At 35.3% G+C, this 23,942-nt stretch overlaps 1 protein-coding gene across 1 annotated transcript in view; it reads right to left on the bottom strand.

Moving 5' to 3' along the window:
- The window catches only part of mpp7a (MAGUK p55 scaffold protein 7a), a 164,846-nt gene that overhangs the window by 73,190 nt on the left and 67,714 nt on the right, over positions 1 to 23,942 (bottom strand). Inside the window, exons 4-6 of the mRNA XM_073827878.1 lie at positions 16,986 to 17,063; positions 11,285 to 11,365; positions 2,488 to 2,619 (exon numbers count right to left, since the gene is read on the bottom strand). Coding sequence (XP_073683979.1) covers positions 2,488 to 2,619; positions 11,285 to 11,365; positions 16,986 to 17,063 — 291 coding nt within the window. The remainder of the gene's footprint in view (positions 1 to 2,487; positions 2,620 to 11,284; positions 11,366 to 16,985; positions 17,064 to 23,942) is intronic.

The raw sequence follows: 23,942 nt of genomic DNA on the forward strand, positions 1-23,942 counted from the left end.
AATCACTTAATTGAAACTTAACTTAGAATTTATGGAAGTATGGAAGACCGTTTCCACCACTGAATTTTACATCTCGCAATTCTGACTTTTTAATCGGAATTGTGAGATATAAACTCGCCATTCTGAGAAAAAAAAAGTCAGAATTGCGAGATATAAACTCGCGAGAGTCAGTTTTTAATTCTGAAATTCTTATTTTATTTCTCACAAAACAAAGTTTATCACGCAATTCTGAGGAAAAAAAGTCAGAATTCTGAGTTTATATCGCAATTCTGAGAAAAAAAAAATATTTCAGTTTATCTCTTGCAATTTTTACTTTATTTCTTGCGATTGAGAGTTTATATCCCACAATTCTAAGGGAAAAAAAGTCAGAATTGCAAGATATAAACTCGCAATTGAGAGAAAGTCAGAATTGCGAGTTTTTAATCTTGAAATTATTACTTTTTTCCTTACAATCTTGAGTTTATATCACACAATTCTGAGAAAGAAGTCAAAATTGTGATGTTTATATCACAATTCTGAGAAAAAAAACTCAGATGAGTTTATATCTCGCAATTTTACTTTATTTCTTGCAATTGTGAGTTTATATCTCACAATTCTAAGCAAAAAAGTCTCAACTGCGAGATATAAACATGAAATAAAATTATTTTTTTGCTCAGAAAAAAATTTAGATTTGTGATTTTATATCTCGCAATTTTTACTTTATTCCTCAGAATTTGAAGTTCACAATTGAGTTTATGTGTCAGAATTGTGAGATAAATGGTCCTTTTTTATTTTTCATTCAGTTATATAAAAGCCCTATGAAATACATGTTTTTTGTTTTCCCTCAAATTCAGTTATTTTTGATCAAATTCTGTTTTTCATTAATTTTCCTTATTCCATTTTAATGCTTTCATTCAATTTTAATTACCAAAAGCTTTTGTAATTAATTTACTAATTTAATTTATTAACATTTTCTTTCTTTCTTTCTTTCTTTCTTTACAGAAATACTGTGTCGTGTATTTACATTTTTCTGGTAAATAAATTCTGGTCAATTATTTTCGGATAAAATATTCAATAAAAAAGAATGTTTTTATAACAATTTTAATTAGTAGCAGTAGTAATAGCAGCTTTAGTGGTACTATCATTACATCAAGTAATATATTTCTGTCACAGTTTCTTCAAGTTAAACCAAAATTTTATTTTGATGGGTTGCTGTGAAAAACCTAAGTTTCTGCGTGTATACAATATGCCAATATGATTGTTTCTCAAAACAAAATGGTAAAATACTAATGAAGTGACTCTAGAACTGCTCTGAGAGATTGTTTGTGTGTTCATCTACTCATATATTGAAGCAGCAGAGACTGAAAACACTGCGAGCATCACGTGCGCTTCAGTGTATGTAGTTAAGAAACCGTGCATCTGCACTATCCATTCACACAGACACACACAACATGCAGGATTCATATTTAAATTGTATTTTTGCACCCTAATATTTACAGACACTAGTCTATATCGCATTTTGATTTCAGCGTACTGACCTACTTTTGATTTACTCATCCAAAATTTGCCATCTTTCTTGACATTCCGCGTTATACAATAAATGTCACTACATTTTAAAATGCAATTTATCCCTATGACAGAATTTTTAGCAGGTATTGACCCCAAATGTGCAGTCTATTTAGATGCAATTAAAAACTATCTAGCCCTTATGTCTATCCCCGAGTATAAAATAAAATACATAAGGTCTTTCAGGCAGACAAGCAGTCTAGAAATGAGAAAGCCAGCATCAGTCCATGAGTGTTACGCTGTACTACCACCTCCAATAAATTTTTCTCCCCACAAGCGCTTTAGTCCAGCATATTTGTTGTTATGTAGTAAAAGAAACCGAATACACTGGCAAACCACCCAACAACTGCTCAGCTAAATACAAAAAGATTTAATGTGTCATTCTGGGATTCTCGAAACTCGAGATTGCCAATAGATGTCAATGCTCATTCATTGTCACTTTCAAGTACAGTACAGCCTCAAGCTTAAATCCAAACAGGTTTGGGAAACTGACGACTACACGAGTAAACAGAGGTCCTGATTCTGACAGCTCGCAGATGAAATGGAGGAGCGAAAGTTGGCCAGAAATCTCGGTTAGAGAGAGCTGTGAACGACACGTAAGGGAAAGGGGAACAGACACATACATCTATAGGCCGCAAGAGACCACTGGACACAGTGCGGGCGAGAGCGTCTGTAAGGTAATGCGGAATGTGGCTTGTGTCATGTTTAGATGGAGGATATGTGGTCACTCAGGAACTAGAGGATAAGGGTGAACAGGGAACGCGAGCCAAACACATCACTGACACGATCGCGCGAGTGTGCGTGTATTTATGTGCTTCATGTTCACAAGAGTGTTTTCCACTACGTGAGCTTGAATTATGGCCACCCCTGTGTGTCTGGCTTTGACAGCATGTGGAAATTTGCATGTGTTTGTAAGTGTGTGTGAGAAGGAAGTTCTCTCACCAAAGGCTCTTTATTTTTGACCAGTCGAATGATCTTGACAGAATCTTCTTCATCATCAATGTCGTCTGGCAGAGGAGGAAGTTCTGGATCGTAACTCTTCCTGGCCACGGTATCGTGAACAGACAACAAACTCTGCAACGAGAAGGAGTCGCACACATAAAAATCCACAGCAAGACAAACAGTAGTCGTTTGACTGATTTTGTGTAGCTACTCGTTTTGGCTAATCACTCCAGCCTTCATACTCCAAGCATCTGCTTGAATCCTATAGTATAAATCATGGAGCTTTAGAGGTCTGCTTTAGATTACTACCTCCTACTGACAAATAAAGCTGCTTTTGAATTGATTACAGTCACTATTTCACTACAACCCTCTTTGGCAATGTTGTTTGTTAAAGTGTCTTCAGCAGGGGGAAAAAAAGAGTGCTGAATCAAAACCAAGACCAATCATATTGTCATCTTTCATTTGATTAGATTGTTATGAGCATTACAAGTATCCCACAGGGAACACAGCAGCATTGCTGCGAGTTTCCAAGAGGTGAGGACACTTCGTGGCAGATGGATGGACAGAAGGCAATGAAGTTCTCAGCCATTTCAGATATTTCACACCTCAGCTCTTAAAGAACGAGCTATAGCAGAAGAATGACGGCATTCAGAGATTCATTACTGGACTGCTTTAACGATGTTGTGTGTCAGATGCAGCTGGAAACACTTTTTCTTTTGCTTCTTGTCTCCCTCACATTTCCAATATAAAACCATCTTCCAGTTGTGTTCCAGAGATAATAAAAAAAAATAAAAATAGGAGAGAAGAAAAAAAGAAAAGAAAAAAAATAGAGAAAAGAGACAAGACAGAGAGGAGAAGAAAAGTGTCTGTTTTATGACATGGGATTAAGCTCCAGAACAACACTCAACATGTGGCTAAAGCAGAACAGATGGGAGAGAGAGTGTGTGCGAGAGAGGAAACAAACAGGGAGAGAGAGAGTCATGTGTCTATAAGCAGGTCAATTTCATTTCAAGTCCAGCCTTTTACTGAAAATTAGATATTAGAAATACCTGATCATTTGTTTTTGTCTGAACATTTCAGTCGTCATAGATAATTAAATTGAATTAAAAAAAAAGAATCTGAATCTGGATCACTCAGTCAGTCTACAATAACACTGCTGAATCCCCTGCTAAAGAAATTACATTTACCAGAAAGTGAGTTTGCAGTCCACATTTAATGTCATAATGACAAGAAAACTTCTCCAATTCCTGGATAAATTACTCCAATGAGCCGATTCACTAGAAAATGGGTTCAAATTGGGAATGAATTTGCAGTTACTGAATTTACATCTCACTCACTTACAGCAAATTATCATTATCATTAAGTCTGAGATACCTTTAGAGCAGAAATCCTCAAATCTGGCCCACGAGATGAATTTGCCTGCAGAGTTTAGCTCTTACCCTAATCAAACACACCTGAGCATGCTAATTAAGGTTTTCAGGATCATTAGAGAATCACAGGTAGGTGAGTTTGATCAGGGTTGGAGCTAAACTCTGCAGCGCATTGGCCCTCCAGGGTAAGATTAGAGGAACCCTGCTTTAAAGAGATAGTTCACCCAAAAATGAAAATTCTTTCATTATTGCTCACCCTCATGTTGTTCCAAACCGTAAGATCTTCATTCATCTTCAGAACACGAATGAAGATATTTTTGATGAAATCCGAGAGCTTTCTAACCCTGCATAGACAGCAATGCGACTAAAATACTTTTAGGTCCAGAAATGTAGTAAGGACATTGTTAAAATAGTCCATGTGACATCAGTGGTTCAGCCATAATTGCATGAAGCTAGAAGAATACTTACAACTGACACGGAAGAGAAGAAACTTCTGAATTAAGTCGTTAGTTGGAGGGCCAGAAAGCTCCCAGATTTCATCAAAAATATCTTAATTTGTGTTTTGAAGACGAACAAAGGTCTTTTGGAAAGACATGAGAGCGAGCAATTAATGGGTGAACTATCTCTTTAAACCATTATTATTATGGACTAGCTGATTGTTTGACGATGTGTAGTTAAAGACACATTTGTAACATTCTACTTAAGAAGCTAAACAAAGACCTACCACATTGACACAAATTTGGCTCACATTATAAAAGAAACCTAATTTCTGATTTGACTATACACCTGCCAATCAAACACATCCACTCACTGTGTTTAGAGATAAGTAGTACATTATGAGACGTAAACAACGTAGAACAACTACAGACACGAAAAAGCTTTCACAATCGCTGTAGGGTACAATGTTGTTTGCGTCTACACTAAACACTGCTCTGCAGATTAGATTGAATGGTGCAGTTGTTTTAAGCAAACTTGAAATGGAACATTTTTAATTGCAACTGAGTTGCCATGCATTTCTTCTGTCCAAGTCCTCCTCCAGAAGACAAACAGACACACACATTGTGACCTGGATTCTTCCAGATGACCAGATCTATTCTTTCACCAAGTTAAAAAAAAAAATTACATCAGATAGGGTTACGCTTAGACTTGAATAAAATGTCACTGTATAAATATTATTAAAGCGTCAAGGCATTAACCATCTGCAACCACATTTTTTTACCATTACTCCTTGCGGAGGGCAAAATCAATGTGGCGTTGTGTTTCAGTTCTCGTGAGTTTTCATAAAACATGCAGTTGTCACGTCAACACTTAGCCACACAAAAGAACACACATGCATGCAAAGCTGAAGATTGAGGTGTACATGGATGTGACACACCGGTAAACATGATTAACCGGTAGGAATCTGTCAACCGGTGAAAATTTTTGATTATGGTCTCTATTGCATTGTGGTTTAAAAACAAGTGATTTTAAGCCACTGAAATGCAACTCAACAACTCATTTCATTATATGTCAGAGAGGCGTGTGTACGCTATTTTCGCCACTTTATAGACCTTGAACAGGTACATACATACATGCATGTGTCAAAGGGTCAGTCTTTGCAAGTATCCTCGTGAACACAGGAATTTATCATCTTACTTGAAAGTATAAATCTGAGAAAGTTGGGGTGTAATGGTTCACAAAATTTACAGATCGGTTCGATCCAGGCAGCTCTTAAAGTGACAGCAGTCTAACATTTCTGCTGTCTGTCATTCACATTAATAAAACAACAAAAAAAGAGAAAATCTCTCACTGGATAGACTAAATCACTTTTATAACTTTATTAAGAAGAAAAATTGATTTAATTTAAACAGTAAAGAATATGCAGTGTTTTTATACATTTGAATGTAGAATTTCTTATTTGTTCTACTGTTTTTTTTTTTGTTTTTTTTTTGCCGTTGCTTGTAATTAGTTGTTTATTTAATCACTGACTCCAATGAGCCTTTTTTGTAATATTAACACTAGTGACAAGAATTAGAAAATTTCTATAAATCATAAAGACCTTATATAAAGCAAAACTAACTATAGAGTTAAAGGGATAGATTGGTTACATCCAAGATGTAAATTACTTTGTTTCTTCAGTAGAAGACAAACAAAGATTTTAAGATTTTTAAAACAAACCGTTGCAGTCAGTCATATAACGGCATTCAATGAGATCCACGGTTTGAGAGTGCAAAAAACACACACAGACAAAATCAAATTAAACCCTGGGGCTCATGATGATACATTGAGGTCTTAAGACACAAAACAAGACACAAACAGTCTGTGCAAGAAACTAACCAGTATTAACATCATTTTTTACTTCGTATCCACTGCAATGTCCAACTGTCCTAAGCACATTCACAACAGCCGGCAAGTGAGGAAGAGCTAGCAACCATAACTTCAGTCAATCAAGGTCAAAAGTTGGGAGTCGGTGAAAAGTCAACACCCCCCGATTAGTTTGTGCAAACAAACAATCTTTTATTTTTTTAATCAGTTGCAACAATCAGGATAAGCACAAGTGTTTACCATTTTGAGTATCCGTCGTACCCACAATCTCTCTGTATAAAAAAACGCTTCCGTTTATGGGTCTACTATGCCAGAGCACATTGATGCGTCACACACTCAGGACATTTGGAAATAGCTGTGGATCGGAGGTAAAAAAATTATAGAAATACTGTTCAGTTTCTTACACAGATCGACTGTTTCATGTGTTAAGATCTCAAAGTATCGTCACGAGCCGCAGGGTTTAATTTGGTTTTGTCTGTGTATGTTTTTTTGACTCTCAAAGCCGTGGGTCCCATTGACTGTCATTATATAACTGAGAGACTGTAACGGTTTAAGTTAAAAATCTTTGTTTGTGTTCTACTGAAGAAACACAGTGAAAAAAAAACCTACATCTTGGATGCCCTGGGGGTAAGCAGATAAACATCAAATTTTCATTTTTGGGTAAACTATCCCTTTAACGTGAAATAAAATTACTCATAAGATTTTAGTCATATCGCCCACCCCTACTTCTCAAACTCATTTCTCACATTTTTATATTTAGACTACCCTTGCTGATCCTCATCTAACGCTCACCAAAGTTAATCATTAAAAACACCAATTTACTAACACTTAAATGTAATCTTAAGCCAATGAAAATGAATATCTATTTTTCATACTATGCCCTAAAATGCTGTGATGATAATATGAAATTATTTATCATCCCTGTTATTGCACACTAGGGTTGTGCCGATAGACAATAATATAGTGTATTGACGATAGTCAGAGATATTAGCTGTTGCTGATTCCTTTGACGATAGCAAGACAATTACTATTAGTATTATTATTATTATCCATCAAAAATAGACTACACTCTTAAAAATAAAGGTGCTTTAAAAGGTTCTTTACAGCGATGCCATAGAGGAACCTTTTTTGGTTCCACAAAGAACCATTCAGTCAAAGGTTTTTTAAAGGACCATCACTTTCTTACCTTTTTAAAAATCTGAAGAACCTTCTTTCACCACAACGAACCATTTGTGAAACAGAAAGGTTCCTCAGAAGATCAAGGTTCTTTATGGAACCATTTAGACAAAAAAGACTAGGCTAGTCAGTGATGATGATCTTGTTTTCTTTCGCTTTTTTCTTTCAAATAACTAAAGAAAGCATTATAATTAGTAACTTACAATGTTTCTATTAAACTGTTGTTACATTAAACACAAATTCAGTTATATTAAAAACAGTGGGCTGCTTTTAAGCCTTATGCTGAAGATGCACACCACAGCAACATGCTAAAAGTCATTCAGAACAACTTAACTGCATAGTAATGCCATAGAGAAGCAATCCAGTCTCTAACATCGAAATCACTGCATAAATACATGGTGTGCAGTTTTAAACATTTAAATTCTTCCTATGTACAGAGCTTTACAAGAAACCAATGAGTCAAACCATATTTCTGAATTTTCCAGGAACACTACACACAAAAAATCTGGATAAAGCAGACATCAACTGATATCAACCTTATGATGAAACATTTTAACCCTTGTCCCTGCCATGAAATAATATGCATGTTCCTAAAATCTGGCATTGGTTTGGCATTCTTAAAAAAAAGGCTATATACACTGAAATCTGACTTCTATGACTATTCACAGAAAGGATTATTACAGGAAATGTTTAGCATTTCCCTGCCTCTTATATTTAATTAGTCCAATCTAAAAGACTTCTCTTTACATTTGATGATTGAAATTGTGAGGCAGTGTAATAGCTTTACTCTGTTTCCACAGAATCGGTCTACAGTCCAACAACACAGTCTAAATTTACTATCCTGCCATGCACAACACACACAGAGACAGGTATAAAGGCTGTTTTGTGGAGCTAAACTCTCTCCTGAGGTTGGAGTACTAGGGTCAACATCAGGCCAGGTGGCAAAAGAGTGAATTGAGGGTCAGAGTCAGTAAGTCATTTCTTCAGGTACTCTTGCCGTGTGTCTGTGTGTGAGCATGTTAATTAGTTATACTGGGCCTCTTACAATAACAAATTGCAGAACTTGTTCAAATAAAGTCTGGGAAATGTAACTGGGCATGCAACTCTCATTAGGAAAGAGTTTGTCATCCGAACAGTCATTATTCAACTTGCTAGCCATACACATGCCTGCACAAAATCTACACACATATGCGAAAGAGAAAAGGACTAAGTAATACACTTCTATCTATTTTCCTACACAAACCTGAGAGCCACTGATCTCTTTCTCACTCAGACCAGAGCAGCTCTTTCTTTCCGCAACACGCGGCTTGCCGTAATTGCCGCTTTCATCAATGTCAATATAAGTCTGTAAGCGGGTCTAATATGAGTAAAATGTGTTTTTTCATGTGTGAATCATACGGAGGGGAGGAGGAAGGAGATCGTTTAATAGGTTCTGATTTATGTCTGGTCGAAAGGAATGGATCATTTCAAAACTAATTGAGAGTGATACGGTTACTATCGTACAGAGACGCCATTCTAGTCCCTAGAAGCCATCTGCTAGCGCTTTATGCAGCACCAACAGACACTGGGTTAAAGACATAAGGGGTAAGAAAAACAGACTACAAAAAAGAAGAATATAGAGGGAAGGGCAAAAGTACAATAATGGTGTAACCAGACTAGTTCAGATTAAAAGTGATTTACACTACCATTCAATGGTGTCCATTTCTCAATATTTGGAATATTTTTCTTTTATATATTCGTGAATATTTCCTGAACTATTCTTCAGAAAGTCGTTAAAAGACATCAGGGTTTTCACAAAAATATTAAGCTGTCAAAACACTGATAAAAAAAAAACATCCTGATATAAATTCAGCATATAAAATTATTTCTGAAGTATCAAGTAACAATGAAAACTGCTGAAAATTAAGAAAGTTTTTAAAAAAATTTTAAATAAAAAAATTACTAATTTGAATATTTACTTTTTTTAACACTGTTATCTTTAAATATTCATCAAAAAGTCCTGAAAAGACACCAAGGTTTCCACAAAAATATTAAGCTGTCACCACACTGATTTAAAAAAAGTACCTTGATATAAAATCAGCATATAAGAATGATTTCTGAGGTATCATGTAACAATGAAGACTGAAGTAATGACTGCTAATAATTAAGAAAAAAAGATTTTTTTTATTAGTTATTATTAAGAATTAATTAACTAATTATTAAGAAATTTTGATTTAGATTTTTTTATATATTATTGAATATTTCACATAAACACTTATGTTTAGCTATTCTTTAAAAGGTCCTAAAACATTGTTTCCACAAAAATATTAAGCTGTCAGAACACTGATAAAAAAAAAAAAAAAAAGTATCTTGAGCACCAAATCACCATATAAGAATCTGAAGGATCATGTGGCAACGATATGAGTGATGACTGCTGAAAATTCAGCAGTCCTGCCATCACAGGAATAAATTACATTTTAAAATATTCAAATAGAAAAGTTTTTTTTTTTTAATTGTAGTAGCACTTACAAAATATTAAAAACTAAATATTGCTTTTATCTCAAATAAATGCAACCTTGGTGAAAAAAAAGGTAACTTGAGCACCAAATAAGCATATAAGAATGATTTCTGAAGGATCATGTAACAGTGAAGACTGGAGTAATGACTGCTGAAAATTAAGAAAAAAAAAATTCAATAAATTATAAATTATTTTAAATAATTACTTTTTTCTATCATTAAATATTTCAATTAAACATGTATCTTGATCTATAAAAATACTATAATAATATAAAAAACTGCTTAAATTTTTTTTGTTAATATAATTATTATTTTTTAATAAGAATTTTTTTTTTGAATATTTGTTTTTTTATGTTATTAAATATTTAAATGAAACTCCTTTATCTTGAACTATTCATCAAAAAGTCCTAAAAAACAAAATGGTTTTCACAAAATTATTAAGCCATCACAACACGGAATTAAAAAAAAAAAAAAAAAGTATATTGAGGCAAACAAAAAAAATTGCTTTTAAATCAAATAAATGCAACCTTGGAGAGCAAAAAAAACCTTGAATAAAATAAAATAAAATAGGGGGAAAAAGTAGTTTGTTTTTTTAATTAGAAATTATTATTTAAATATGTACCATTTAAGTATTTTGAGTATTTTATTGAAAGTATTTTAAGCACTAAATCAGCATATAAGAATGATTTCTAAAGGATCAGATAACAATGATGAAAATTAAGAAAAAAAACCAAATAAAAAAAGAAGAAATTATTATTTAGAATTTTAAAATGTTTTATATTATTGAAAATTTCAATTAAAAGTATCTTGAAATTTCAAGTCAGCATATAAGAATGATTTCTAAAGGATCATGAAGTAATAATGAAGACTGGAGTAATGACTGCTGTAAAAGCTTTACCTTCACATGAATAAATAACATTTTATATTATATTAAAATAGAAAAGTTATTTTTAAATTGTAGTAGCATTTATAAAGTATATATATTTATTTATATATTTATATATTCAAAATAGTGTTTTATATCAAATAAATGCAACCTTGGAGAGCAAAAGAAACCTTAACTGAAAGAATAAATAAAAAAATAAAAAAAAAATAAAAAAATATGTAAACAATCAATCAAAAGTTCAGATGCGGTTGTATGAACTGATTTTTATAATAGTAAAAATACGTGGGTTTAACTGTAAAGGCTTATGGTTAAACCAGATTAATTTGATAGAAATATGCCTATGTATGACTTCGAAAAAAAATTGAATATTCTAAACGTTTAATTATTTGCAAGTTACATTTCATAGATGCATCACTTGATGACTAATATTACCAAAAAATGTTAAAAATAGTAATAATAATAAACAACAAGCAGATGTGTGCACAAGCATGAAACTTTGAACTGGTAATGGAAACAACATTTAATGTTATATGTCATTTTTGTGTGTTTCTGTTTACTCGCTTACCTTTATATGTGGTTTGGACAGCAGCTTGACAAGCTCTCTGATCTCATGACTTGCGCTTCTTCCCTGAAGTTCCTCCGTCAACTGACAGAAACAGACGAGGACAGCGAGAGAGAGAAAAAGAAACCAGAGAGCAAGAGAAAATGAGCATCGATAACACCCATGAACACATGCATTGGTCATACAGACATGAACACACATATATTATGAATAATTGGAGTATAAATGTCTCCCTTGTGGCAGGTAGCAGGTGGAGAGTGTGTGTGTATGTTTAAAAGATTGAGAGATTTACAGCGGCGCAGACGCACACTAAATGAGGCACAGAGACACGTTGCTGTTTCTCTGAGCGAGGAGAGAGACAGAGAGAGATGGGCTTTGCTCCTCATATCCATTTGAAGTGTTACTCCTGGGCCACAACCTTATTACTGACCACAACTCGCTCTGGATCTGAGTGTGTGTGTGGAGCAAGTCTGCTGAAATGTTGTAATCAGTGTTTAAAGAATCACTCCCTTAGGATGTCAGTAGACTTTTTGAGTAAGCAGCCAAGAGGTGACATTCAGTTGAGTAATGGTGACAGTGACCCTTAGTGGCATACAAACACAGACAAATTGCATCATGTGTACAATAGATACATACCATCCACTGCAGCTGATGTCATAGCAAGCAGAGGTCACATATGGAGAAAAACAACAAGTGCAGATCTGGGATAAGTCTTTTTTTGACTACAGTTTTGCACAGGTACAGTACAGTATACTATGGCGCAAAGAAGAATTTGGATGCTTTTATGTAATTTAAAGGGGTCATCGGATGCCCATTTTCCACAGGTTCATATGATTCTTTAGGGTCTTAATGAAAAGTCTATAATATACTTTGGTTAAAAATGCTCAATAGTAGTGTAATAAAACACCCTTTTACCTTGTTAAAATCAGCTCTGCAAAAAATCAACTTATTTTATTGCATGGTCCCTTTAAATGCAAATGAGCTCTGCTCGCCCCGCCCCTCTCTGATGTGAGATTATGAGCTGTAATGTTTACTTTAGCCGCATTTAGCTGCGTTTATCGGTGAAACTTGCCAACAAGCACATTATTAAGAAAGGCCGTTTGCAAAGATGCATACATAAACCCTTATACTCACTTCTGCTGTGGGTGAAGCTGCATCAGGAATGATTCGCACGAACTAGACGCATATGTAGATCGGCATCGGCGCTTTCCTTTTTAAAAACGAAAGTAATGTTATCCTCTGCCTCTTCAGCAGCTCAGATGTCGGGAGTAAATGATGACTGCTATGTTCATTATTACATCCAACAACAGAACACCTCAATCGCTCAATCTGAGACATTCTTGTCTTCCCCTGCACCTGAGTCGACACAATGGTGATCGGAGTCAGACTGTTTTAGCTCGGTGAGGCCAGGTGGTCTAAGGTAAGGCGCTCATGTCAATCAACTATGGTGGGAGTGGCCTCTGTTGGTGTGCCGTCACATCGACAAGAAGCTGAGAATGACCTGATTTTAAAGAGGGGATATTATATTTAAATATTAAAAAATACCACTGGGTGGATTTTTATTATTGTAGGGTGGTTGTGTACACAAATTGCCGACATACATTAATATACTTTGGTTAAAAATTCTCAATAGTAGCATAATAAAACACCCCTTACCTTGTTAAAATCAGCTCTGCAAAAAATCAACTCATTTTATTGCATGGGCCCTTTAAATGCAAATGAGCTCTGCTCGCCCCGCCCCTCTCTGATGTGGGATTATGAGCCGTAATGTTTACTTTAGCCACATTTAGCCGCATTTAGCTGCGTTTAACGGCGAAACTTGCCAACAAGCACATGCATGCACGTGCATCAGGAACGATTTGCACAAACTAGACGCACATGTAGATCGGCATCGGTGCTTTCCTTTTTAAAAACGAAAGTAACGTTATCCTCTGCGTCTTCAGCGGCTCAGATGTCAGGAGTAAATGACTACTGCTATGTTCATTGTTACATCCAACAACAGAACACCTCAATCACTCAATCGGAGACATTTTTGTCCCCCTGCACCTGAGTCGACACAATGGTGATCGGAGTCGGACTGTTTCAGCTCGGTGAGGGCGGGTCTAAGGTAAGGCGCTCATGTCAATCAACTATCGTGGGAGTGGCCTCTGTTGGTGTGTAGTCACACAGACAAGAAGCTGAGAAAGACCTGATTTGAAAAAGGGGATATTACTTTTAAAGATTAAAAAAATACCACTGGGTTGATTTTTATCATTGTGGGGTGGTTGTGTACACAAACTGCCAACACACATTAATGTTCAAACAACATGTAAAAGTAGGTTTTGCATCTGATGACCCCTTTAAGTAATTTGTTTTAAGTCTATAAATCAAGTGTTTGAATATCTAATAATCATTTAACCATGAACCTTGCAAACGCTGGCGAATCCAGCTGTTAGAGCTTCACTGTATCCTACATAAAAACATGTGTACTGTGGGTGCGACCGTCCATCTGTATAAATTGGATGCGGAGAAGACAGTTCTGCTGTCACTGGACAGGCATAAAAGACGAACTTTATATGGTTGATTTCAAATTAGGCTGCACTATTTCCAGTTTTCCACTACGTCATATTCATATCATATTTATTGTGTACTGTATGTTAAAACTGTGTTCTGGAATTTGAGAAAATAAGATTCCCAATGCGCACAGGCTTACCAGATTACTGAGTGCACTGTTGGTTCACTTATATTTTATCCATGTTTTTAACAATTTATCCACCTTATTCTTCACCACAAATGTAAGTTCATTACCTTCTATAGGAAAATAATGAGAAGAATAACAATGTGCAGTAAATAGTAAAACTGTTTGCACTGCAAACCAAAGACACTGCAGGTGAATAGGGTAAAAAAAAAATTAATAGTTATCACTTTACTTACCCAGTTGATTGATTACACTAATAATTGCGAACATTTTTTTTTTATTACGAGTTTTGTAAAATGTTAGGTTTAAATATGCAAAAAAGCATTATTTAATGAAATATGAGCTAATTTGCATACATTTCTAGTACAAAAATCTAAACACTGGATGAAGTCAGTTTCAAAATTCTTGTGTAATTTTTTGACATATTAGAGTCAAATATTTTTACAGAGGGAATTGTGTCACTCCATGACTCAGAAAATACTTAGAACAGACAGAAAACAATATATTCTAGCATTTTTGGGGGGGAAAATGTCATACATAATTAAGCAAATTATATATGAACAAATCCCTCTGTAAAAACCTTCAGGATAAAGGCAGGAATAAAAATGTCCAGTTTGGTGTCTTTGAAAAAACGGCCTTAAAAAATATGTATTGTAATTGAAATCTATTGACACAAATAGATAAAGTGCTATAAAACAGTGTTTCTCAACTCCAGTCCTCGGGGCCCACTGCTCTGCACATTTTGTATGTCTTCCTCATTTAAGGCACCTGATTTTGATCATCAGCTCATTAGAAGAAAGATTCATGAACTGAACTGAGTGTGTCACACTCAGAAACATACAAAATGTGCAGAGCAGTGAACTTTCTGACACAAGAATGCACAACAATTTCTTTTCTTCAGTGTCAGTCTTTGATGCAAATTCAGGAGTGTACCACAACGCATCTGTGTGGGGCTGGTGATGCAGAAAGAGAAGAAATTGTTGAAAGATATTATTTTTGTTTTCTTTGTGCACAAAAGTACTCCCGTAGCTTCATAACAAAGTTTGAACCCTGATGTCACATGACGTGTTTTAACGATGTCCTTACTACCTTTCTGAGCCTCGAACGTGGCGTTGCGTTGCTCTCTATGCACAGTCAGAAAGCTCTCGAGTTTCATCAAAAATATCTAATTTGTTTTCTGAAGATAAACAAAGCTCTTACGGGTTTGGAACGACATGAGGGTGAGTAATTAATAACAGGATTTTCATTGTTGGGTGAACTATCCCTTTAAGTTTAAATGTAGAAAATAATACACTGTTCAAAAAATTTGATATTAAGTGGCATTAAGCGTCCAAACATCGGAAACTATTTACTGACAACTGTGTTTCAGTGATTAATCAACCTAGAAACTTAATCTCTTTCAAAACAGTCTCTTGGTTTTTAATAACGAGGCCCAAAAACTCAACTCCAGACTAATATTCATTGCAAACCAGAATTTCACACGAACTGGCCCGTTTTCATCATACAACAACAGAAATCTTTTCGGATCTGCAACTTTTGTTTCAGACAGCGCATCTGGCTTATGACATCTGTATTGTGCGTGGCAACAGAATGATCATCTAAAATAACTACAAGCGGTTTCTATTAATCAATCAGGGACATTGTTTCGCTGCTCTGCTGTAATCTGACAGTTGTTTTGCATTTGCTTGACTGACGTCTCCAGAACAGACTTCTGCATCTGAGAGGAGAGGTATGAGCGGAGTGGAGTATCATCCAGCAGGCTCTGGAGCGCTCCATTTTTCCACAGTCTAATGGAAGACACCCGGGACGCAATGAGGACTGTAATCTGCCGACTGTTTTTATTCAGACTGAGATCTGCTTCTTGCCCAAGTAGCATTCTTTACTGCCTACTGCCTACCTGTGGCCAGAATGAAAACTGCACACCTGTTGCTCAAAACTCTCATCTCTGCTAAAGCTTTCTGTGAAAATGTGTGTGTGTGAGGTGCTTGCCTGCTGCGTCAGTGCTAGACAGCATCTCAGGCCAGGCGGAGGTTAAAATGGCGTTTTATGCTACACTATAAATTAAAGCTCCATTAGCGAAACTTTACACTCGAATGAGCGGCGGCGGCAAACCCACTGCAGCGTTCAAAACAGCAGCACGCCGTATATTCCTCACAGCAACGGCTGAAAACGATACGTCTGAAAAAACACAGGAGGGGGCTCTGAGTAATTTGGTTGCTTTGGCTGTTCGACCCTTTGATAGACGCACACGCAGATATCGGGTTATCCATGTGTGGGACCTTTAGGGACATCGAAGGAAAGCGTAAATCTGAGGGGCGGATCTGAGCTGCAGGTTGAGAAAGTTTCGTAACGGAAGTCGAGATTTATGGAATCACAGCCACCGCCCATTGAGACACGAGCGAACAGGAAACGGACGTGTATCAAAGCTGATTAGCTCTTTTTGGATTAGCTAAGGCAACACTTTTTTTTTGCTTTTTGAATAGTCTAGATATTCAAAGTATTTTTGCCCAGGGATGACCTGAGGTGCTCTCCTCTAAATCGGCTTTGTGTTCTTTCCTTCTGTCTTTCCTCTCTGTGATCAAATCCAGAGTAAACTCTTCAAAGTTTACATAGGTTTGTGTGTGTGTGTGTGTGTGTGTGTGTATGCGGCCATGTTGATATAGTAGTCAGTTTACATTATGCAAGCCGTTGAGAGTTTAAACGTTGAGTGTTTTATAATACTGATGACTAATGTCTTATACAGACACACACACAATACTCCACGCCTCATCTCGCACTCTCATCTGCAGTCCATCTACTTGTGTTCTCTGCCCCAGACATCCATCTATCTCTTTTCTTTCCTTTAATGACAAGTTCCTCCTGGAGTCGGTCTTAAGCTAGACTTGCCGGGAGACGTCTGTGTATGTGTTTTCACAGGCACACGTTGCGCATGTGTGTGCGTGTTTATCCATGCAGAAGTGTGTAAAGTTTATGAGCATAAAAGTGTTTTGGTTTTTAGCAGGAAGTGTGTGCATGTGGTTCACTCACGTCTTGAGCCAGTGAGCCGGCGCTGTCCAGTACTGGAGTCGGAGCACGGTCTTCATAACACTGTAGCTTCTCATGGATCTAGTAGGCAGTGAAACAGGAAACAGAGTGATCACTTAAAGCCAATGTGGAATCTAAACTGACCTCGTTTACTTTCCTAATGTTTACTTTCCAATGCGCGCTTTCCAATGTTCCTGGTTTTATTGTGAACCGTTCATTTTTTACTTAAATAACCAATGCAATTTTTTACATAATCTTTAAACAAATTCTGAGAATAAATTACTTTTCTTTTCCACTCACATCACGGTTACACCGCTATTGGATTCAACACTGAAATTCTATATTATACTGTTAACAACCAACAGTGGACAATGTTAAAATCCTACATAATTTTGTCTAAATATATTAAAAATAAAACAATAAAAGCTAAATTTCATTTATTCAATTTAGAAACTAGAACATTATAAATGTACAGTATGAAAAAAATATATTTTGATATTTGCTAAAGATTACAAGTTAGAAGTATTATTAAATTCATGATTTCTTTCCTTCCTTCTTTCTTTCTTTCTTTTTTTTTTTTAAAAGACTACTAATAAACATGCACAATTAAACATCCAACCTCAGTAGAGAAAAAATAAAATAAAGAAAATAATAAAATACTATATTTAAAAAAATATATTAAATTAAATTAAATTATTAATTAAATTTATTCATGATTCAGGTGATTCCTAGTGGATAAAAACCCACCCAACTTATTTCTTTTTAATTAAACATCCTGTAGAACATCATAAACAGGTTAAACACTGATGATTAACAAATAAAATAACAGTAAAATATGTGGTAGGATTGAAGTATTCTGACAAAAATAAAATGCAAAGAGATTAAACTATTTTTTTTAAAGATTAAGTGATTGCAAAGGCAATATAAAAATGTATAATAAGTACAAGCATGCAAAATAAAATAAAATAAAATAAAATAATTTCTTCACGACTCAGTCAATTCCTGGTGGACAAAACCCACCCAACTTTATTTTTTTATTTTATTTTTTATTTATTTATTATAAAATGTATAATCAGTACAACTAAGCATGCACAATTAAATATCTAACATCAGTTAAAATAAAATGAAGTAAAAATAAATAACTTTAATATAAAAAAATAATAATAAAAAAAAAAACTATTTATTTTTCATTGAATGTCCTGTTTCTCTGAAGTACATCATAAACATGTTAAAACACTGATAATTAACTAAATAAAAGTTAAATATGTGGTAGGATCAAAGTATTCTGACAAAAAATAAAATGAATAAAATTAAAGATTTAAGATTTTTTTTTAATTAAGATTAACTAAGTAATTGCAAAGGCAATTTAAAATGTATAACCAGTACAAATCAGCATGCACAATAAAATAAAATAAATTAAAATAAATTAAATAATATACATCTAAGCCAAATCATTTCTTAATGATTCAGTCATGATTCAATTTTGTTGGTTAACAAAAAAAGAAGTAAAATATTTGGTAGGACCAAAGTATTCTGACAAAAATAAATTGCTAAGTGAAGGCAAAGGCAATTTAAAATGTATAATCAGTACAAATAAGAGCGCACAACAAACAAAAAATAAATAAATAAAATAAAATAAAATAAAATAAAATAATTCCTGGTTGATAAAACCCACCCAATTTTATTTTTAATTAAATATCCTCTTTCTCTGAAATACATCATAAACACTGATGATTAACATACAAAATAAAAGTAGAACATGTGGTAGGCTCCAGAAGTATTCTGACAAAAATAAAAGCAAAGACTGTCTTCCAACATGTTTTTAACAGCTGTGCATTGTATTGGTTGTGTAATATCTCTTCAACCATTTCAAACTTGCTGAAATGGTATTACCAGGACAACATTATGGTCGAGAGCCATGCAGAAGCTACCAGCACATTTAGACTGGAATTTGTCCTGTGAAAAATTATGTAACAGCACACAGCAGTGAAAGAGAAATTCAACTGCTACCAAGGGGACTAAATATTTATCAAGACAAGATGAACGACTCCGCCACCGGGCTGGTCGTCATAGTAAAGCGGAGAGGGACGGGAGAGCCAAAGATGCAATTTTTTCTGGATCTCCTTCTCCAGAGCCATTTGTGATGTGGCAAATCTTGGCTGAGGCAAGAACTGTAGTCAGGGCCCGTGACGAACAAACTGTGCTCTCGGTTTGCAACCCTCAACACGTACTGAACTCCAAACGGGGTCACTGTCTGTTACTACAGCAGCGGTGTAGAAGTGGAATATCTCGCGCACCGGCAAACACGCTCATAGGCGAGGAAAAGAGACATAATATTTCTTATCCACTCAGACACACACATAGACTCATACACACTTGGTGGAGGAGGAATGGAATGTGGGATCTGGTGAAGGATGGAACGTAACTGTCCGGTTCCTGCGCATTCCAAAGAGCGACATCTGTTTAGGCCGTCTGAGCCGCGGCGGAGCGGTTTCGCTCTGTACAGTTTAGATTCCATCAGAGGCTGAGTGAGATTCAATGCCTTTATTTACAGCTCGGGCCCTTCTCCAGATACCTGCCTGTCCACACAGGAGCGCCAGAGAGCAGACGTTTAAAATCCATTACAGAGCCCTTACACTGATCATAGCTCACGTTCCACAGTAAAGAGAGGGCAGGAAATGAGAGCAATGAATCAGAGTAATACCTTCAAGCATTAGACCACCATTATTCCACTACATCACAGAGACCTCGCAGACCGATAAACAATCGCTTCATCTTTCAGACTAGAAAATTCACAGTCGGACGGAGAACAATTCGAATCGGATATGGCTGTAAGGCTAGTTGATGAGTCGATTAGTGAGGTTTACCTCACTGTATCACCAACAGCTTTTGTCATAGCCTCAATAATTTTATGGATTAAGATGAATTTAGAGACAGCATTATACAGTTGAGGTCAAACGTTTACACACACACCTTGCAGGTTCTTCAAAATATTAATTATTTGACCAACATAAGAGGGATCATACAAAATGCATGTTATTTTTTATTTAGTACCAATCAGAATAAGATAGTTCACATAACAGTTGAATTTATGACCCTTTCGAAAGTTTACATACACTTGATACGGTGTTCTTACCTGAATGATCCACAGCTGTTTTTTTTTTTTATAGTGATTTCTAGTTCATGAGTCCCTTGTTTGTTCTGAACAGTTAAACTTCCTTCTGTTCTTCAGAAAAATCCTTCAGGTCCCACAAAATTTTTTAGGTTTTTCAACATTTTTGTGGATTTGAACCCTTTCCAACAATGACTGTATGATTTTGAGATTCATCTCTTCACAGTGAGGACAACTGAGGGACTCATATGCAACTATTACAGAAGGTTCAAACACTCACTGATATCCCAGAAGGAAAAAATGCATTAAGATTAGAGTAAATTTTACTTATTTTGTCTTCTGGGAAACATGCAAGTATCATCTGTAGCTTCTAAAGGGCAGTACTAAATGAAAAAAATATATATATTTAGTCAAAAAAAAAGAAAAATGCACACATCTTCATTCTGTTCAAAAGTATACACCCCTGGCTATTAATGCATCGTTTGTCCTTTTAAAGCATCAGTGAGCGTTTGAACCTTCTGTAACAGTTGCATATGAGTCCCTCAGTTGTCCTCAGTGTGAAAAGATGAATCTCAAAATCATACAGTCATTGTTGCAAAGGGTTCAAATACACAAATATGTTGAAAAAAAAAAAAAAAAAAAAGGGGGGGACCTGAAGGATTTTTCTGAAGAACAGCAGGCAGTTTAACTGTTCAGAACAAACAAAAAACTCATGAACAACTAATCACCGAACAAAAAAGCACAGCTGTGGATCATTCATCAACAACACAGTATTAAGAATCAAGTGTATGTAAACTTTTGAATAGGGTCATTTTTATAAACTCAACTATTATTTTCTCTTGTGGACTACATGTAAATGTCTTTTATGTAAATATCTTATTTAGGTCGGTACTTTGATCCCTCTGATTTTGGTAAAATAATGAACATTTTGCAAATTCTGCAAGGTGTATGTAAACTAGACTTCAACCCTTTACAAGTTAAGTTTCAACATATAGGTCTTCCTCTGACTAGCCATCATAAAAGGGTGTCATTTTTACTGATCTCTGGCTTGACACTTTAGTAATGAGTATTAAAACATATGAATAAACAAAGCAATGCTTCGGTAAACACTATGGTTCAGATCACATGCTACAATGGAGCAGTGTCTAAATCCTCTTGGCCCAGACGTTCAACACCCACAGGCCCTTGACAAAACACAAGTGGAGAACATAAGCAGGTGAGAGAAACGGCAGCCAGTCTGGCCTCCGGGTCCTCCAAGAGCATTCTGCAGCCAAACAAACACAGCTTTAAACACAATTACACTGAATGTTGACAGATACAGAGGAGAGGAAACTTGATGTGGAATTCAAGGAATATGACAACAGAGGGAGAAAAAAGGGTAAAGAAGGGGGAGATAAGTATAGAAAGCATCAAAGAAATAGGCTTAGTTTTAAAAAAAAAATTAATGAGATGTCTTGCTGAGTACTACCTATAGTACATACGCAGCTGCATTCTAGAAGAGAATTCTAGATGAAAGGGAACCTTATTTGTGGCTAGGGCTGGGTGATATTGCCAAAAAAAAAAAAATAGCAAATCAATATCATATTCTTTATGGTCAGAACATGACAAACACGTCATATTTTTTTTTACACTTTTCCAGTCATTTGTTTTTAACTAAATAAATATCTTAGGAAAAATTAAGTATATTGAATATCTTCAGCACAGTTTGCAGTGCAGGCTGCAATATTAAAGGAGCAGTTCACTATCAGAACAAAAATTTACAGATAATGTATTCACCCCCTTGTCATCCAAGATGTTCATGTCTTAATTTCCTTACAACTGAAGAAAGAATGTTTTTTTTAAGGAAAACATTTCAGGATTTCTCTCCATATAGTAATGGACTTCTATGGTGCCCCCAAGTTTGAACTTCCAAAATGCAGCTTCAAATGGCTCTAAATGATCACAGCCGAGGAAAGAAGGGTCTTATCTAGCAAAACAATCGGTTATTTTCTAAAAAAAAAAAAAAAATTACAATTTATATACTTTTTAACCTCAAATGCTCATCTTGTCTAGCTCTGTGTGTACTCTGTTTAGAGATTAATAAGTATATAAATTGTAAATGTTTTAGAAAATAACTGATCGTTTCGCTAGATAAGACCCTTCTTGCTCGGCTGGGATCACTTAGAGCCCTGTGAACCTGCATTTAAACTGCATTTTGGAAGTTCGATCTCGGGGGCACCATATAAGTCCATTATATGGAGAGAAATCCTGAAATGTTTTCCTCAAAAAACATCATTTTTTTTACAACTGAAGAAAGAAAGACATGAACATCTTGGATGACAAGGGGGTGAGTACATTATCTGTAAATTTTTAAGATGAAAGTCAACTACTCCTTTAATAATATTACATATTTTTGTCTTAGAAATGCACATTTGACAGTAGCTTGAGTTGTTAGTAGTAGAAGCTTGAGTTAGGATGCAAATAACAAAAAAAACAGTAATCTTTAAAAACTGGATTTGGGTTGTGGGGTGACAACTGAGAATGAAAAACTTTGAATATGGACACAGACCTTTAGACAAAAGTATTCTCATAGCTTAATAAAATTACTGTTTAACCGATGATGTCACATGGGTCAGAAAGCTCTCGGATTTCATTAAAAATATCTTAATTTGTGTTCCGTAGACAAACAAAGGTCTTACAAATTTTGGAATGTCATGAGAGTGAGTAATTATTGACAGAATTTTTATTTTTGGGTGAATTATCCCTTTAAGTATTCTAAATTGCCCATATTCAAATGTGTGTATTGCACACATTTCATGCTGGGATACATTCCAGTACTTTCAGAACCTTTTCTAAATGTTCTGCTATTTCTAGTTTCAAATGTCTCTAGGGTTTCTCTCACACACTCCTAATAAATGCACATTCTGATCAGATAACACATAATGGTTGTATGACATATGAGTGTGTTTTTGAAAGCTGATGGGTGGCTTTGGGGAGTTTGAGCTTGTGAAAAATGTGTGCTTTTCTCATCTCTATTCACAATTTCCTTTGTAAAGCAATTTGAATCAACTGGTGTGTGATTCAAAATGGTTCAGGCAATGGTCTGAAAGTTACGACCTGGAGAGCAGAGCAGCTTTGTACTCTAAAAACAGTATGCGTTGTTTGATTTTCAGCCTGTTGGGTCATTTTATTGGTTTATTTTTAAAATTTCTTACCCAGTTGCTGGGTAAAAAAAAAAAAGTTTTTCTGTAACTAAACTGCTGGGTCATTTTTATTGCTAGGTTATTTTTTTTCCACAACCCAACCGCTGAGTTGAGCCTGTCTCTGACGAAAGAACCCAGCTGCTGAGTTACAGTCAGAGTGTGGGTTTTTTGCATCCTCCACAGGAGAGAGCAGTTCTCAGTGCCACAGATATGATGCTCTTCTTAGTGAAATAAAGGTTTTATAATTTTTTTTCTAATTTATAGTTATTACTTTGCTGTAAATTATCATTTTACTCAACACAACATACAAGGACGAGATGTCAGTCAGCTGCGTCAGAAGCATTCGTTTTGCATGATGGAAACGCCTTTTGCCTTACATAACATAAACTGACTTTAATCATTATAATAGTGAATTTAATTTAATTTGATGTTAAAATATGTTCTCTAATCTCAGTACTGTTTGTTTATGGGCAGGTTATGGAATCAGTCACAGCATCTTTCAGCTACGAGTGAAACGTGAGATAGCGGTTTAAGGTTCATAGTTCCCCAGTGAACAGCAGCCCATCACTGTTTTACATACAGTGGTGTGAAAAAGTGTTGTCCCTCTTCCTGATTTTTTCTTTTTTTGAATGTTTGTCACACTTTAATGTTTCAGATCATCAAACA

The sequence above is a fragment of the Garra rufa genome, chromosome 22 (assembly GCF_049309525.1).
Source record: "Garra rufa chromosome 22, GarRuf1.0, whole genome shotgun sequence".
Classification (NCBI taxonomy): Eukaryota; Metazoa; Chordata; class Actinopteri; order Cypriniformes; family Cyprinidae; genus Garra; species Garra rufa.